General features: G+C 32.4%; 1 protein-coding gene across 1 annotated transcript in view; it reads left to right on the forward strand.

Moving 5' to 3' along the window:
- Nucleotides 1–1800: 1800 nt before the first annotated feature.
- The window catches only part of LOC149182501 (agamous-like MADS-box protein AP1), a 292710-nt gene continuing 274361 nt past the window's right edge, over nucleotides 1801–20149 (forward strand). Inside the window, exon 1 of the mRNA XM_089414579.1 lies at nucleotides 1801–1881. Within this exon, the coding sequence (XP_089270705.1) occupies nucleotides 1801–1881 (81 nt within the window). The remainder of the gene's footprint in view (nucleotides 1882–20149) is intronic.

A 20149-nucleotide genomic window follows, 5' to 3' on the forward strand; every position in this document is an offset into this window, starting at 1 on the left:
TCAATAAGCTTGCAAGCAAACACGAGATTGTCCCTTTTTTTATCTTTTCAGCAAAGTTTCTTGGTTGTTTTGTTTTCTACGTATGTTTTGCAACTCAAATCTAAGGGGTCAATGTTTCTATGATCACATCGTATTCTATGCATGCCGTGGAGATTTAAGGTGGTTATTAAACTCAAAATTCTCGTATAGGTTTTGAGTTTCTTAATCTCCGTTTTAATTCTTGGAGTTTGTTTCTAATGGTTTTCTCCAGTGGAAATAGTATGCTTTCAATGTAAATGTACATTTGGAAGACGGGAGAATCAAAATTTGGACATTAGTATATTTGGAAGATTGGTGAATCAAAATTTGGACATTTAGTATGTGTTGGATCTTGTATTTCATAGTTACTAGTTTACGTTTTGATTGATGTTTAAAGTATATAATTTTATAGTATTGATCAATGTTGAAAGTATGTATTTTTAATAGCAATTTCATCAAGGAAAAAGACAAATAGTCGCAACTAAAACATGCAAATTAAGAGGAGCTCAACTAATAAAATAATAATTTAGAAAAAAAATATTCATTATTTTTAAAAAGAGATAATTTTTTCAGAGTAAACCTAGGATGTAAGTTTATTAATAATTAGGCACATGTATTTTAGAACAGGGCTTCCACAAATTTAATTTAATTATCAGTAATTATTAAATGGTTTGTAGAGACTTAATCTTCATGAAATACTCTAAAATATTAATAGTACTAAAAATTTCCAGATAATATTCTAAAATATTCATAATAGTATACAAATTAGGGGTTAAGATTAATTAGAAAAATTGTCATATAAATTTATTTATAGATTTTTAGGCATGTGGTATTGATAAACCATGGCATTGACCTATGATATTGCAACAAACTGTATTCATAAATTAAAAATATCCATAATAACATGGAGATAAATCTCAATGATTAGAATTCTTATTGTATATTTTTTCAAATGTATATATTTTTAACCTATATATTAATTTATTAAATTATTTAATAATAATAATAATAATAATTTAAAATAAATTATTAGTAAGTAAATTATTACTATTATTTTTTTAATTATAACAAATTAACAAATTAATACGTAACGTACAACAAGTGTTAAGTGTTTTTATCTATGTTATAGATAAATGTCTATCAATATTTGTGAACCAATTTATTTATATAATTACAATAATAAATATCTATTCTAAATAAATTATAAATACTTTCCGATATGAAGCATTCATGGGCTAAAGCGATAATATTCCAAAAGAAAGCGTGAAGCACACGAAACCAAAAAATGTTCCATAAAAATCTTGTTGAACCAAAATCCAACTCTATGTCCAACACTATCAAAATGACATGTAAAAAGAACATAATAAAAATTCAGTGTACTTTGCCATATAGGTGTTAACCTTATGTTTATTTTTCCATGGTTATTTTTATTTTTCACGAAATTTTATAATCTTATAATGTACTGACAAAACGCTACACAAAAACAATTTACTGAAAAAATTCGTAGCTGATAAACTATTAAATAATATAACGTCATTTAAATGTTTTGGGCATAACGCTTTACATTTTTTTTTTAATAAAAGAGTGATAATATAAAGCACAAGAACCAGTGGATACAAAACTCGTGTTTCATTTTCTTTCAACGTAATTGTGTGACCTATGAAATGATAGATTCCGAATATGATCTTGTATGCAATTGAAAGTGAAATCTATATTTATTTTTGTTATCTTTAAGCTAAGAAGCTGCTAAGTACTTTTTTTAACGTGTTTGAACTTTGAAGCATGGCAACAATACTGGAAAAATATCGCATATACACGGAAACAGATGGAAACATGGATGCTTCGTCGGACCAAAGCGTGAAGGTAAGAGCTTATGACCACTTTATATTCATTATAATAAAGTGATTTCAAATTATAGGAAGCTGAAATTTCTTTCTAGTGTCATGCCGAGCAACTGATTCTCTTCATAGTGATTCCGAGTTCGAAAAATTATCTGCCATTTTTTTTATCAAACGGAAATATTATACTAATCTTTTTTTAAATTTGGTGTTTTAGAATATTTTTATAGCAACCGATTTAGTAAATTAGTATAAATTTATTTTAATGATAGATTTAGTAAAAAATTAAATTTTTTAATATGGGAATTTATTTTTAAAATGTAAAACTTAAATAAAGATATATACATTAATACTTTTTAATACTTAATAAATCCATGATTCAGATAAATATATAATAATCTTTTCTCCCTAAAAATTACACAACTTACATTATTTTTTATTTAAAATAACTTTTCAAAGAAAAAGAATCTACTCTAAGAAAATTACATATCAACTATAGAATACAGCTCTCAAAACAAAATATGAACAGTTAGAAATTAAATTTTAGATTGCACTCACCAACCATAGAAAAAGTAAAATTCTGTATTTCACTATTAGTAATAAAATTATGTAAATTTCACTATTAGTAATAAAATTATGTATTTCAATAATAGTACTCTGTAGGGGCTACTCACCATTATTTATTTTTGGATTTAAAATTTCAATAGAGAAGAAGCAATAAATGAACTCTATAAAATGCACTTACAAAAGACGAGTAAAACTATCTCTTTCTATTTAAAATGGTTTATTTTTGGGTTTAAAAATTCAATAAAGAAGAGACAATAAATCAACTCAATAAAGTGCACTAACAAACCAGAACACTAATAAACAATGGCAATAGTAAAGTTATCTATTTTAACATAACTATTTGTATTGGCTACATAAAGTTATTTTTGTTAGCTTTCCCATAATGTGTTTTGTTTTTTGTCAACTCCTTCAATCTTTTGTTAAAATAAAAATTCAATAGAGAAAATCCAATAATATAAAAATTCAATAGAAAAGAGCCAATAATATAACGTAATAGCATATCTGAATCATGATCGTAAAAACATAAAATCTTATTACATAAAATTGTATTAAAATATATCAATAGAATAAAATAATCATGATGAATTCAACATATTATCTGTACTGATTATAAAAACATAAAATCATAAAATCTTATTAAAATATATCAATTGAATAAAATAATCACGATGAATTCAACATATTTTCTGTACTAATTGAATTTTTGTAAGAAAGAGAACATTTCTTCCAGTTGTTTAAGTTAAACCCAATGGACATGGAAACATAGTACTTATCCATTTATTGTTTAATTTTGTTAATCCTTAAACTATGTATGCATACAACTGAAAGAACAAAAAAAATGAATTATAAATATGCGTGCAATCCGTAAGCTAAAAAATGAAATTTAACTACCTCACGAAAAACAAATAACAATCCGGAGATATTCTTGTTGGAGTGGGACAAGTGAGATACCCTCCATGAATCATATTAGTTTCTCTTGTTTATATCAAAGTATATCTACTTTCCATGTGAGTTACACCTAAAGTGTCCTTGCACTTCTCTTAATTTAGGAATGTTTCTAGATTTGTAAAAATGTTGTAAAAAACATTTATTAATGTTGACGTGGATATATGAGAGGAGGTGGAAACTCTAGAATAATATGGAGGTTAGTGATGTTGTTTGGAAATGATGGCATATTGTTTTTTGCATTCATGAGGTTTTGTTCATCATAAATGACTTATAAGATTCCCGAAACATGGGACAACCAAAGTCGAAGTGATGTGCTGGAACACAGATTCTATATATATATATATATATTTATTGATCGAAAAGAAGATATTGGCCTTTGCAATATTGCACTACCTCATTAAAGGAATCATTGTTATTTCAATTATATTTCTTCCAACCATAGCACTAGGTCCTTAAGGTGTAGAAAGCATATGGATGTGCAAGTTAATTAACAAGATGGTGTGATTTATGAAATTCTTGGAAAGTTGATGGGTATGGGTTCTATTTTTTTGAGGGTGAGTTCAAAAGTGTTTACTTGTTTTAGGGTGATTCATGATATTTGTGGTACAATATATATGTATGATGTGATTATCTATGATCCATGATACAATTGTACAATGGGATGAACTATATTGGATCATTATATTATTTGTTATCAATGTTGATCCTTTCAAAGTGGGAAAATGGAGAAACAACTTATAGGACCATTTCTATCAAGTATACCCAATTTGGTGAATTGATATTCGAAAGTTTTTAGGTGTAGTTTGAGGCATTAAATGAAGTTTTCTTGGGGTCCAAAATATATCTCATGTGAAATACCTCCTATAACTATTCTTGACTCACAAACCTTTCCAAAGGTGTAAGAAATACATCAAACAAGGTCCACATGCAAAAGTTATGTCACCTGAAAGTTAACCTTCCTATGTTTTCCTCCATTATACAAGAGGATGCTATGATTCAAGTGAATGCTATGTTTTTGTTCCATAACATCTCATGGGTAATAGGTGTGAGGTAACTCCATAGACAATTCCTACTCGTTTATATTTGCATTATTCCCATTCTAGAAAAAAAGTGTAGAACAACCCCATCTTTCAACTAGGGTTTCTATTGAAAGGGATTGCCATAATATATATATTTTGTTTGTGCTTTGTATTTGTTTTTGTATTTTACTATTCCTATTTTCTACTTTTACCGATTACATGCATAAGTGATAAAATCAATAACAATAGAGATGGAATCTAAATGTATTTTCCCTCCATAATATAGATTTTGATTTATTTTAATATATTTGTTGTGACAAATTGTCCAGTGGTATATCCCCGATAGTTTATACATCATATAATTATTAGAGTAGGTTTCTTTGGGTATTTTTGAGTAGTTGCAGGGGATATAGAAAATGGTTTAGGCCAAAAGTTGGAAAACCCCAACCATGAATGACAATTTTTTTTATAATAACCCTTGAGATTTAGAAAGGTATAGGTTCTTAAGGCCATTACCACAGGTCTAGGATATCATCCATAATATTAACCTCTTTATGGTAGCTTCGACAAATAAGATTGGAATGATAGAAGACAAATGTTCCAAATCATAGCGTAGATTAGAGGGAAAATATAGATCCAAATGATATAGAGAAAGAGTCTAAGAAAGAACCAAAAATTGAGCATGTAAGATCAAGCGTCATTATACATTCATCATATGTTCTTAATATGGAGGCAACAATGGACATTGAGTCATATAAAGGTGATATCATTGCTTTGAAATTAGATGACTAGCTAAAAGGATTAGTTTACATTAGTGTTCACACCATGGATGAGGAATATAAATTTCATTTTCTTGTTTGAAATTAAAGATCATTCCATGACCTAGTGGGAAAGCCGCGTAGAAACACTAGGGATTGAAGAGGATCCTATAGTAACTATGTGGGGGGATTTTAATACCATGATAATGTTTGAATTCTACCCTACCAGATATGTAGAGGACTAGTGGATATAATGTTATACTTCAGGAAGAGACAGGGGAAGAGTGGATACTAATACATGACAAAATTCAAGAAGATGACAATAAATTTAGTTATCTAATGGATACTGAAATGGGCATCCTGCCAACATACATTCACCACTTTTTGATAAAATTTTCCCATCCATATATCATATTGTAACCCATTTTTACCATAACAATGCATTTTTTACCAAGATATAATATTTCATTGATTATTTCACTTTTGTGTTCATTCTTATGCATTGAGGAAGGAATCCACGTTTTTATGTTAACTAAAAAGGAATGAACGACAAATGCTATAGACATGCTCATTACAAGTAACCTTAGAGGCATCGACAAATGATCAAAGAATCAGTGGTGCAACTCCTTTGTGTTGTTGTAGCACCTTTGTGTTTCCACCACACCATCAATTCATTTCTAGCACATCGTGCTTCAACGCAATAAAAGTTGTTCGAACACCATCACTGATGTTGCAACATAATTAGAGCATTGTTGTTGGAAATCCATCATCGATGTTGCAATATGATTAGAGAATTTTTGTTGCAACACCATCACCAATGTCATAATAAAACATAAGCAATGATACAACAACAACTTATGCTGCGACATGATTCTACAACTCATTATGTTGCAAAACATCTTGAGTCAGTATGTTGTATCACATATGTTGTTAGAAGCAATTGTTGTAACTCTAGAGATAGTTGTAATAGTTAAAGATAGGTCAATCATTAAATGCATCATTGCCACTCAATGGATTTATAGTGAGAGAATAAACCACTTGCTTCCAAATGGAGGAAAATAAAAATAGGTTAATCTATCTAATATGTCCTTGAATTTACTATTTATCGATCATGTTCTATAAGTGAATCAATAATTCCTGTTTCAACATCTTATTTTCACTCTAGGGAACATCTTGAGAATATAAGATTCTTGTTGTTGTCCCCTAATTCCTTAATTAAATTTAGAAGCTATGATATTGTATAAATGTCCATAATCCACTCAAGTTTAGGGGGTAGTAGAGAGGAAAGTATATTATTGAATTTGTACTTTGATTTTTGTTAATATGAAAGTTTGTTTTTCTTAATTCTTCTGGTTTTATGTCTATGCAATGTGTTGATCATATAAGTGTGTTGCAAGTATAAACAATGTCTCTCTGAAGGAGATAAGATTCCCTCCTTAGTTATGTAGTCCATGTAATATTATCTAGGCTCGATTATAACTAATTTTGCATATTAGTTATTATTTTGTACTATATCCTGAATTCCTTATGTTGCTGCATCACAGTTAGTAATTAATCTATTTTGCTGCAACTCTCTGACATTTACTCTATTTTTCAATTTGTAGTTTTATTCTAGCTCTTTACATTTTTGGATTTATCTCATAATTTTGGGATTATTTATTGAAATAGAGGTTCATTTTGTTTTCCGTATTCACAATTCATTTTTGTTGAGTATATCTCGTGCATCACTGTATTTTATCAGCCCATGAGTATTTGATTTCTAGATTTTATTAATGATCAAGTAACTTGATCAAGTCATATCTCTATTTCTTTCATGTGTATTTACATTTTAGTAGAGTGATTTAAGTCTTCCCTAAGTGTTTTTTACCTAGAAGAGTGTGACTACTTTCTAGTAGGAGTGATTTATATATCTTCAAGAGAGTTGTAGCTAGTACTTGAATTCGCAAAAGCATGATATTTTAATTTCAACATGTGTGAATGTAATATTTCAATTACTATAAGTGTAGTATCTCAATTATTCTAGTGTGAGCCTTTTAATATGTGCCAAGTGTGTTTTGGTGACTTGTGAAATAACACTGACATTCAACATTTCCATATTTAAATAGTATGACAACCGCATTGGCACTTCTAGATTTTATTAACATACATGGTGCATGAAAGTTTAGAAGTTCCATATGCACACTCGATTGATAATTGAATGTATAACTTCTTTGTTATCCAGTAGGTAGTTAGGAGGCGATTGAAAGTATTTTCATTTTTGGTGTCATTGTCGAGGAACTATAAATAACACAATAGTTGTTTCTTTCCTTATTTCATTCATTTGGTATATTATTCTTAAGAATATTAGTATGGTGTGTTTAACTTTAATCCATATTGTTTTAGAATGTATTCCCTTTTAATTTCCCATGCATAGGATTATATATTAACAAGGTAGATTTGAGATATTTCCGAAAAAACCCTACAAGTCTAATAGTGCAACACAATCATAGGAGGAGAAAAATCACACTTAACCTCCCATTTTCTACCCCTACAACTAGCTCTCTTGCCAAAAATGTGCTAAAATCTTTGTTTCTAGAGCCTAATATTATGCCATCCTCATCCCCTACCTCAACAAAGGTCTTGTCTCCTAAATACTAGCCTAAAGAGAAACCTCATTTTAGAAAAGTATTCTTTCCTAACTCTCCCAGGGCACCTTTAGATGAAAAGGGAATTTTCCATGAGAAGATGGCACATGAAATACCCATCAAGGAAGCATATTTTTTCTTTTGAATTCCCATTAAATTGATAAACGAGGAAACTAAAATGAAGAGAATTCCGCATTTACCTTTTCGTAACTTCCATGGATTTTCAGAAAGGAGATATTCACACCTTCCTCTTTGAGTTTGATGTCTTTGTAGAATTTATGATTGTCTATCAGATGCAAAGAAAATAAACTCTCCCTTGCCACACTCTAGAATGTGACTTTAGGCTAGTTCATGGGCCTCGGTGGAGATAGGATCATCACATGGGAACAAATGAAGAAGTTCCTAGAGAGGTATAAAGATTATTGCAAGGATAAGGAATAACAAGAGTATGTCTTATAAATGACACAAAAGGAGAATGAAATCCTTGAAGACAATGTCAATTGGCTCAACTAAAATCTATAGTGGGAAAGACAAGGAGATTTAACTCTATACAAACTATATCTATTTCTGCTACATGGAATTCATGATGATTTTCATTGAAATTGTAATTTTGATGAGTATAGGGGAGGTGTCCTATTGATATTATGTTAACATTATTTATTTATGTTGAAGGTACTCCTATGAATAATTAAAGATTGGAAGAGGAAAGAGAGACCTATTAGAAAAGTCAATAATATTGAAGGTAATGGAGTCACGAGAGAATAAATTGGGAACATGTTAGATTACTTCAAAATAACATGCTTAGCCTTTGAATTTCCCAATTGGACACCTTACAAATGAATACAAACAAGAAAGGGACAAATTTAGCTTTCGCAATATTTTGCGCAATGTGTAGGTGAATGCACCCATTGAGATAATGCCTATTGGACCATGTTGGGGCTTTTAAAATATGGAACAAGGAACATACCACAAGAAAAATCTCTACGATACTTGGATTGAAAGTTGTATACTAAGAGGATGAAGAACCAATTAAATTGTGCTTTGTCTCCTAGAAATATCCATGACAACCTAAATGTCAAGGTATGCTTTCAGACCAGTCACAACATTCTAATTTATGTTTGCGTATACCTTTAATGTATTGATCTTCTCCATAGTAGTTCTTACCTGGTCAACCATGGATGGTTCCCCTTCCAAACTAGTTTTAGTAGTAAGGGTGGAGGAATCCGTCTGTTCGAGGCCTCCAATATGCCTTGGTTTAATAACTTCTACCACTCCTTCCTTTCCCACCACTGTAACCATCCACATTTTCCCTTGGCCTCAACATCCTACACAACCAATTCCTAACCTGAGTAATGGTAAATAAGCTCAAATAGTGCAAGTTTTCAGGCTTTCCACTTATCTCATTTTATCTCTTCATTGGATTGTCTTGACATTCACTTTATGCCAAGGAAGACTCTTAATAAAATATCTCCCTTGGTACAAATAGAGGGTGTAAATGAGTTAGTTCATAATGAATAACCATAAATTTTTCAACCTCCTAAAGTCTTAAGAATCAATCAAGATAGACTAGAACCACAAATCCCTCCTAACCCTAAAACAATGGAATCTTTAAGACCATTAATTATGTTCCTATCTATTCAAAGGTGGTTTCATAACTATTCCTAGGATGACCTAGTAGAAAAGGAGTCTCAAGCTATACATGTTATTTAACAATTGACATATCTAATTTTGGGTGGGGTTGTTACCTCTAAATAGTTTGATCATGACACCCAATTGTCAATATGTTTATTGATCATACTGTTATCACAAACACATTCATGGACCTCAGAGTTAGCATCAATGTAATGAAGCATGAAAAGATGAAGCCCTAGGAATTTTAGGTCTTAGACCAACCCCCATAGTATTAGAAGTAGTGGATAATTCCACCATTAAGATTGAAGGGATTCTTAGATACATGGTAATTTTTGTAGATTCTTGAGAATTCCCTATTGAATTCATGTTACTACAACCCATTTTTTCCCTAGGGAAATATCGCTTGATCTTAGGAAGACCATGGCTAGCCACTACAAACACATATATCAGTTATATGTAAGATAATATGACCATTTTTCATGGAACCTTAACCAAGAAAATAATCCTTTATGCTCCAATAAAGCATAGCCTCAACCTAGAAGCTCCATTTTGCGATTATGGGGAGGAAAGTTATGGGGAGATAGTTGCTCACCAAGTACTTACTGTAGATCAACATCTCACCCTGATAGATAAATACAAGGATGAGATTGGGGATTTCACAGCCTTATACTCCACATCTAACTTCTGCATCCTTTCCCATATATTTAATCTTGAAGTATAAAATTCTCTCTCCTTAAGAGATGCAATACCTTTGAAACATGAGTCTTCTTCCAAGGAAGATCGTGAACCAACATTGTAAACTATGGAAATCAACTTTTGGAATTTTTGAAGATCAATATAGGCAAAACAAGATATCAAAAGGAATGAAGGTTTAAGGTAATAAAAAAGAATAATCATGCTTTTCCCTCAATTACACTGACATGAATGGGACTCATAGTGATCTATGCACTCACCCTATTCACATCAAGGAGGAGTCTGGACTAGTTCACCATGCATAGTAATGAATGAATCTATACATATGTGACATTGTCAAAGAAGAGATATAGAAGTTTCCTTCAACTAAATTTATTTACCACATTTCTAATAGTCAATGTGTCTCCCCTCTTTTCATTGTCTTATAAACAATGGAGAGTGGAGAATTTTTGTAGATTATAGAGAACTCATCAAGGAAAATCACAAATATTAATTTCCATTGTCATTAATTTACCAGATGCTAGATACCTTTGTAGTGAACAAATATTTATCTTTCCTCAATGGATTTGGCAGATATAACCAAGTTTAGATTGCTCTTAAGGGCCAATAAATAAATAACATTTACTTGCTCTTGAGGGACATTCACTTATCATTGTTTTCCATTTGTACTTTGTAATGCTATTGCAACTTTCCAATGAGATGTAATTTTAATATTCTTTTATTTTTTCCATGAGCAAGGGGAAATTTAGATGGACGATATTCCAACTTAAGGTTATGAATTTGAAATATATTTGGTGATTGTAGAGAATGTGTCAATAAGATGTAATGAATGTCACGTAGCCCTAAGTAATGAAAAATTATTAATGATGCTAGTTCAGGGAATCATGCTAGAAAATTATATTTCATTCAATGGAATAAACATATATCCAACAAAAATAAAGGTAATATTGAATTTTCCAGCTTGAAGAACCAAATAAGAGATACATAGCTTCCTTAGAATACAAGTTATGATTGATTCCTTATTGATTTTTTAATTCAAATAGCTCATCCTTTATTTTCATTGCTTACTAAAAACACATTATGTGGATTGATAGTTGCCAGCGTGCCTTTGAATAATTAAAAGTAAGATTATCGAAGGGTGCCATCTTAAGAGGTCCCAGTTGTTCCCTTTCATTCCATATATCTACATATTCTTCAGACACTCCTATTGGAGTTGTCTTGGGAAAAAAACAAAAGAACAATTTATATGAAATATAGTTTATTAGTAAGAATCTCTCTTCCACATAACTAAATTACATGGTAACTAAAAATGGATTTCTTACAGTGATTCATTATATTAATAAATTTCAATACTACATAATTGGATATCCAATGATTTTACATACTGAACATGTTTCCATTCAATATCTAACGAATAAAAAAATTACTAATGGTAGGGTGACTATATTGTTGTTACTATTACATTAATTTGACATAACCATCTTTGAGAAGCCAAGAATAGATAGTGCAATAACATATTTTGTTCGAAGGATTATCCACAAATGAAAACAAGCCACCTCCTAAAGACTCTTTTCATAAAGAACATATTTTATTAGTATCTATTAACTCACCATGTTCACATATATTGCCAACTATTTGGTTGCAAGGAAGCTTCCACCTCAGTTATGTTTAAAGGAAAGAGAAAACATCATCAAGAATTGTTGGATGTTTTCATGGATCGGTAAACACCTCTTTTAATAGGGTGAGATATAGTTATCCAATGATGTGTAAGAGACTATTAGATTGATGACATACCAAAGGATTGTCATGATGCATTTTGTGGAGACAATTTCACAAATAAGAGGATTGGATGTATGGTACTCCATTAAGGGTACTACTAGCCATCTATTTTATGAGATGGAAAATGGAATGTAAAAGGATGTGACAATTGTCGACACATGGAAAGGATAGTCTAGTCAAATGAAGTGAAATTACAAACATAGATGGTGATAAATTGTTTTGAAAATTAGGTTGTTGATTTCATTGGACTTAGCAACAATCCATCTTGGTGAAACTATTATATCATGGTCTTTCAAGATTACCTTACGAAGTGGATGGAAGCAAAGGCACTCCTAGTTGTAGCAAAACATGTAGTAACATACTTCCTCCATGGAGAAATATTTATTAGATTTGGGGTACCATGAGAGATTGTCTCCAATGGAAAAACATAGTTCACTTGAGACATCATTAAGGATGACAGTGAGACATAAGATTAAACACATGGTAATAATTCCATATCATCCACAAAACATTGGGTAGGTATAAAGGATAAATAAGATAATTGAGACCATTGTAACAAAAATTTCCCAACTCCACATCAAATATTTCACAAGTAAACTACATGAAGAAGTGTATGCCTAGCAAACTAGATGGAGGAACACCTTTGGATGCAGTCAAAATGAGCTAGTATGTTGAAATAACATTATTTTATTAATAGATATAGAAGTACATACTCTAAAGGCATTAGTGCAATTGGGAATGAATATATTTGAGCCATAAAAATAAATGCTTCTCCAAATAAATGAGCTATATGAAATTCACTAAGTTGTTGTACATTAGATAACTAATGGCTCATTGACATGACAAGTCCATAAAGAAGAAGAGATTCAAAGTTGGAGATTGGGCCTTATTGTTTGATTCAACATTCAAGGACTTTAAAGGAAAATTTAATACCTATTTTCTTGGGCCATATGAGATCAATATTATATATGACAATAGGTACATCATGGTCCATAACATGAATAATCAACGAACTTGACTAATGGAAAATTAGAGCATGTTGCAATTCTATCACAAGCCCCTATCGAGAGAATAATTTTTAGGAAGGATCAATGAAGGATTACTTGATAATGAATTTGATGTTATCTATAAGGGAGAATTTCTTGTTTTATGATTAATTCTTAATCATTCCATTTTGAAAAAAAAATATAGATATAATGAAAACCCATTGGTGAAAACCCTTAGGGAACAATTCAGAACATGCCATTTGAAAAATATCTCATTTAGCACTTGACATGTTAAAATAAAAAAGAAAAAATAAATAAATTGTGTTGAAATTTATCTATCTAATTTGTAAGTTCCTAATATTTTTTGTCATTGTTGATAGATACTGTCTAGGGTTTCTCTTGAGACAGAAAGGGACATCTTGGTTGTTGGAACACTTACTTAGCAACAACATTGATGCAAAATCTCCCACAAATAGAGCCAATGTATTACAAGAGAAAGTCTCATCGATGAAATTAATGCAGTGTTTGAATGCCTTTTGGTAACTATGTCATGATATTGACTTGGTCACCATGCTACAACACTTTTTTATTAAGGCCAACATAATGGCTATCGCTGCAACACTACTTCAGGGTATTTGTCGCAACACTAGTCTAGGTTAGTTTCTACAACACCTTCACCAATAAAGTATAGCCACACGTGACACTAATCACAACATTAGAAAAGCATAATACATGACATGATTGATGATGCCAACTTAAAAAATATTACTAATTCGTAGTAAAAATTAGAAGGTGTGACTTTTCTTACATAATGAATAAAATTAATTTGGCATGATTGCACTTACCTTCAAATGATTTTCATGCATCATCCACCATGAATTTCCAGAATACTCCAGCGGAACAAAAATCTATGACACAATCCTTTCCGTTAAAGTAATCATTACACTTCTTTAAGAAGAAAATATCCTCCCATGATCTCTTCATACCATAGTGCAATTGATAAATCATTTAAACTATTGCAGGCATGATGGGTGGCTCACTGAATTTTTAAGAACCTATAACGTGCCAACTCTAATATCTATCCACTTTCACTGGCTTGTCAGGGGTAAACATGAGCTAATAAGCTACTATGACATTAATCAACATCCTAGATGAGGATAAGGCAATGGGGCTGATAAAACAAGACTTTACTGACTTCCCTTAGGTGCTACAGGACCACTAAGAACCAACCAACCATTCCAGGTGTCCAAACCCTTAGATAACTTTCTTTTTTAGTGAACTAGACCCCTAATTACTCCCATGACAAGGCCTCCAACCGACTATAACCCTCCAATCACTCCCACGGGCATGCTTCCCAGTGAGTGAGGTCTCTTTAAGGAAGTTATCTGCCAACGACCGTAGTATCTTTAAGGCAGTTCTGTCCAAGCGTCTACAAGATTTAAGCCACTCTTTTCAGTGCTAAGACCCAGACCCCTGCCTATAACTTGATGAAACTTTCAGAAATGATAAATAACATAGAGACATAACCTCTAACATAAAACTTACTTAAAGACTTGACCTAACCTGGTTTGTCCATGACAGTCATTCCGTCAAGCACATAGTCAACATGCAACCTATATGCCATGAATGCATATATCAACATAGAGATCTAAAACTTATTTGAGGTTTACCAATAAGGACTAATGCCCTCTCACAATAGCTATAATAATACCAATTAGGTCATGCATTCATTAACCATCCATTTATCAATTAAAAGGTCATAATAGCCATACTTAAAATTGTCATAAAACCATGCTTATAACCAGCATATAACTAGATAATCAACAATAATAGAACAACCATTAAAACCACATAATGAAAATTACATCTACTCATAAATACAAGAGGAACTTAGCTCTTATTAACCATATGCGAAGGCCAACCAAGTGAGGGACTTCAACATACCACTTGACCATCGATTGGGTTGAACCAAATCTTTCTTTCAACTAATCACCCCCATGCCATATTCCAAGCATGAACGTGGGATATCATGGGATAAACCAATCCATAAAAAACAAAGGGAATCAATAGGTTAAACCAACTCCAACCTCACACTATCGTGATATCAACCAAGCCAGTGTCGATATAAAAAAACCAAACCAAGCTTTGACGCGTCATAATTACTTCACCATCCCTTGAGGAATTTTCTTGTTTCCACCCACTTGTTGAGAGCTTCCCAGAGAAAACCATCTCCACCCCCAACCATTGGGATTTTCCTGAGACCACCTCACTCGGATCCAAAACCTTTTGACAATTCAAAGCTCAACCAAGAATGAATCCCATCACACAATCGCTATCCAGAAATGGAAACGCAAAGCTAAAACCATTGTCAAAACCTGATAAAACCCATGCTAATCATATAAAATGAACCAAATACACACATGCATATACCATGCATGCCAAAACCAACTAGGAAATTATACATGCAACCTATTACCTGCAAGTATTCTCACCGAAGATGCTTGATCCAAATTTTCCTTCCTTGATCTTTTCTTTCCTTTACTTTCCTTGTCCTTCCGTTGCTTTCTTGCTTTCCTTCTCCCCTCTCAAGTAATTAAAAAACTCAATTGAAAAAAGGATGTCCACTGATCCCCATGAGCCTTTTCATTATTGATTCCTCTAATTTATTGTTTTTCCCTCTATTTTCCTTTAATTTACTTCTCACATGCAACCTGTGACCTTTAACCTCCCTTTTGTCCTATTTTCGTTTATTTTCATAAGTAAAATGCCAAAAATCCTTTTTGCCCAACATTTAGCTTGGAATACATATCCCATGACTTCATTCTTATTTCTTTATTAATTCATTACATGAAGTCTTAACCCAAGGCTATTACAAACCCCCTGTTAGGGGAACACCTTCCTCGATGTTTTATGACACCTATGACTAGAAAAACCACTAAAAACAAAAACATACTAACCATGGAGCTTTATAACCTAGCTTGTTACAGTGTTTATAATGATCACTACTAAAAACATGATAATCATACTATTTACTGAAGATTTATAACACAACTCATTATAGTATTTACAATAATAACCACATATACTCATGAAATTTTGCTTAAACCAACAAATAACCATACTGTCCATGGAGCTTTATAAATCCAGATTGATACAATATTTACAATAATATACACATATATACATATGCATATTTTATTTAACAAATAAATAAAAAGATACAATTCTTGCATCCGCAACAAGGGAGTCTAGACGCTCACATATCCACCCTCAAAAGTAGTACCAAGATTCACCTCCTTCCCAGGAAGTCCAAAATCCACTTCCAAAGTAAAATTTACATTGAATGTCCAACGCTACAATCATTACGCTACTTTTTTCTTAGTGAATAGTTACCAACTCATTGTTCGAGGTCACACTCCCAATGTGCATATAGTTCCATCTGGAAATTCTAATGATAAAAATAAATTTATTCCTTGGCATTCCCTTCTCTACTACACAGTTGCTTGGGCAATACGATCACCCCCTTTTGTGCAGTTTCTCACTTTCCAAGTTCCCCAACATCCCTTTCCTGGGTTCCATCACTTGGCAATGTTTCCTCGCATTGAAATGTCCAAAAAACAAGGCATATCCCTACCCCAAAACCATCATATCGGTCATAGCATTCACATGGAAATCAGTGAATACTATTGGGTACCAGTGTCCCACAATGGCCCCACTCTTGAAGTGCTTTACCAACATACCCGTGCCTGATCGAATTCCTTTTGCCACTGCTAATTCTTGCATTCAATTTCAACCACCCAAACTAGACATTTCCTGCTTTCATGTACCAAGAAGATAATTGTCATTAGACTCAAAACTAATTCAAATAAATTCAAATCATACCTCATTGGTGGCCCATTTAATACGATACACTTGTAATTCTATTTACTCCCTATCACTTGCAAATCAAGTTAGCTATCTATCAAATCATCATGTATAAACATATCACATCCAGTTAGCTCAAAATGCAACCATCATAAATCAAAATCATAAATCACATGAAACCATCATAAATTAGAGTCATAGATCACATGCATAATTAAGCAAGGGAAAATTTTAAGGATGGAAAATTATCTTAACGTTTAGAAACCTTGGCGAATCTCACTAGTCCATGATATGCCATCTATAAAATGTTTGGTGGTATTTCTGTAAAAATATTCAAATTTATAATAATTTTATATAGTCTCTATATAAAATTTTAGTGATTTTTAAGGTAAAATAATTTTATACTATAAAATTTGGGCAAAACATTTTGAGAAAAAAACGGAAATTAACGAATATTTTTTCAGGGAAAAGCATGGAAAATTAGGCCACTTGTGAATATTAGCCCCTAAAATTTTCCCTGTAATTAACACTGAAATAAAATATTGATACTTATCTTTCAAATGATTCTTTGCTTCTTCCTTGTGAATATTAGCCCCCTAAAATTTTCCCTGTAATTAACACTGAAATAAAATATTGATACTTATCTTTCAAATGATTCTTTGCTTCTTCCTTTGCTCTTTATCATTTCTGTACACGCACTGAATCGATTTCCAAACCCAGTAAGTACCTAGTACTTTCTCTTCTCTTTAAGCAACAAGGGAATCAAACAATAAGGGAATCCATGGACTAAATTACCTCAACCCTTAATATCAACAAGGGCATCCAGAGACTGAACCACCTCAGCCCTCAATATCAATCAATAAGGGTATCCAGAGACTAAACTGCCTCAACCCTCAATCGCAACAATAGGCCCAGATAGTCCCATACATTCTTGTCCCACCACACTGTACAACAAATACACATACACAATGTACCATAAGACATATACCTACACACGGTGTACAACGCCACACATACACCCAAACCTGGTGTACAACACCACACATACACCCATACTTGGTGTATAACACAACACATACACCTGAACCCAGTGTACAACATAATACATATATGTACACAAAGTACAACACAACGAATATACATGTCACAATGCAATGATTACACAATGCACATAACACAACATGTACAACATGCACAGAATACCAAATGTGCATAACACATCATGTATGACATGCACACAGTACCACATGTACACAACACCATGCACATATAACACCAAATGTACAACATTTACATAGCACCACATGTGCACATCACCTCATGTACATGTACCACATGTATACAACACCACATGTAAAACATGTACTCAACACCGTATGTACACAACACCATATGTACAATGTGTACACTGCACCAGATGTACACAACACTGCATATACAACATGTACACAACACTATATGTACACACTATGCATATGAAACATACACACAACACCATATATGCAACATGCACAAAACACCGCATGTAGAACATGCACACAGTACCACATGTACATAGCAGTGCATATCAAAAAAGTTCACAACACCATATTTACAAAACACTGCACATACAACATCACAGGTACAACATGCAGAGAATGTACAACATATACATAATAACAGTACCACACATCCATATATTACATTATCTTTGTTAGGAAACCTTACTTCGAGTGTCTCTCCACCATCTATTCTTATCCCAGCATGCCACAGATCACATTGCTCTCATTCTGGTGATGTATCCCTCAACATTACCTGTCCATAACATAAAACCTATCCATAACAGAAACATAGGCATAGTACAAACACATAATATCAAATCATATCCACATGATACTAACCTCATAGATATTTTAGGGCTACTCTTCCCACTTGATACCAGGAACCTTCTCATGTCATTCACCTGCATAAGCAATCATTCCTCTACAAGAATGATCCTTGACGACTTGTCAGAAAACGACATACATACATACATGTATACATATATGGTGATCAAAATAATCATTATTACAACATAATTATTAGATAACTTAAGATCAAGGTTAAGAGAACGCCATTTATCCATGGACAACATGCACAACATCGAGAACAACAGTTCCCCACATAACCAAGGCATCTGACGCATCAATCAATTCACCTTACCTTTCTTGGTTACCTTTCTCATGACTATCTTGCCACCATCTACTTACACCAAGTTATGGACCCAACCAATCCAAATCACTATCATACTCTTACCTTCATCTACCCTTTATACCTACACTGGGCTTCATATGGGTCTTACATTACCTGTTGGGTTTCTTTTGGCTCTTCCAAAGTTCCATTAAATTCCTCTTTTTCAACCAATTACCAAGGACCCCAAACATAAAGGGAAAGAAAATAAAAACAAATAATAAAATCATGAAAGCCAGTAACGATACGACACCACAAACAATGTGGCATGGCTATTCACTAGACATAGACAAAACTGCAAATCAAGCACAAACAAATGACAAAGTACAAAAATTTCAACATACACCACGACTCAACCCCATGGGTTGCCAATGCTTCCAATAGAAATCTTAACCCGAGCCCTCTTCAAGTTTTCATGGTAGTCTCTTTTACCATGCAATCCCCTGCATCATATTGCCATAAACACAAAATTATCAGTGCATAAATAAATATAATAATATACCAGTCACTGAACGTACAACTGGACACATACATCTATCATCTCTCAAGGTACTCTGATTCCTTCATGAATCATTCCATAACTTGAAACTAGTTGTTATACCTGCCAAATATATGTCCATGAATCTAGCACATATCCACATAATGTAAGACATAATCAAGGTTAAAAATACTTCTCGTATTCATGTAAAGCCCTCATTCATTTGGATTTGCGATTTCAAAACATATCTAAAGGATTTCTTGCCCAATTCCATTACTTTACCTTTTCCTTGCTGCAATTGAGTCTTACCATGCGCCATCACATCACTTAGTTGTTAGTTATATAAACAAATCAACTATTACCTTTTCATGTTGTTACCAAGCATGTTGCCCTGAAACTTCTCACACATGTCAGTGACATGTTCCAAATATCATGACATTATATCTACTAATTTAAAATCAACCTCTACTAAGACTAACAACCATGTCATAATCAACTAACAATTATTAATCATAATACTAAAATTAGCACCCACTATCACTGAAGTACATATCAGTTGTCTCAATGCATATTGTGTTAGTACAACCTTCTTAAAACAAGAAAATTACTTCATGAAATCTTATAGACTGTTGACGGTGACGGACCCGCCAACATGTCAGGGTTCTCCCAGGTAAGAAGTCCTAATTAGTCCTTAGGGCATTTGGTGTAGGAGTCTCAGGAGTGGGTCATATGATAAT

The sequence above is a fragment of the Pinus tabuliformis genome, chromosome 3_2, assembly GCF_031772625.1.
Source record: "Pinus tabuliformis cultivar Carrire ecotype Pingquan chromosome 3_2, CPIR1, whole genome shotgun sequence".
NCBI classification, from domain to species: Eukaryota; Viridiplantae; Streptophyta; class Pinopsida; order Pinales; family Pinaceae; genus Pinus; species Pinus tabuliformis.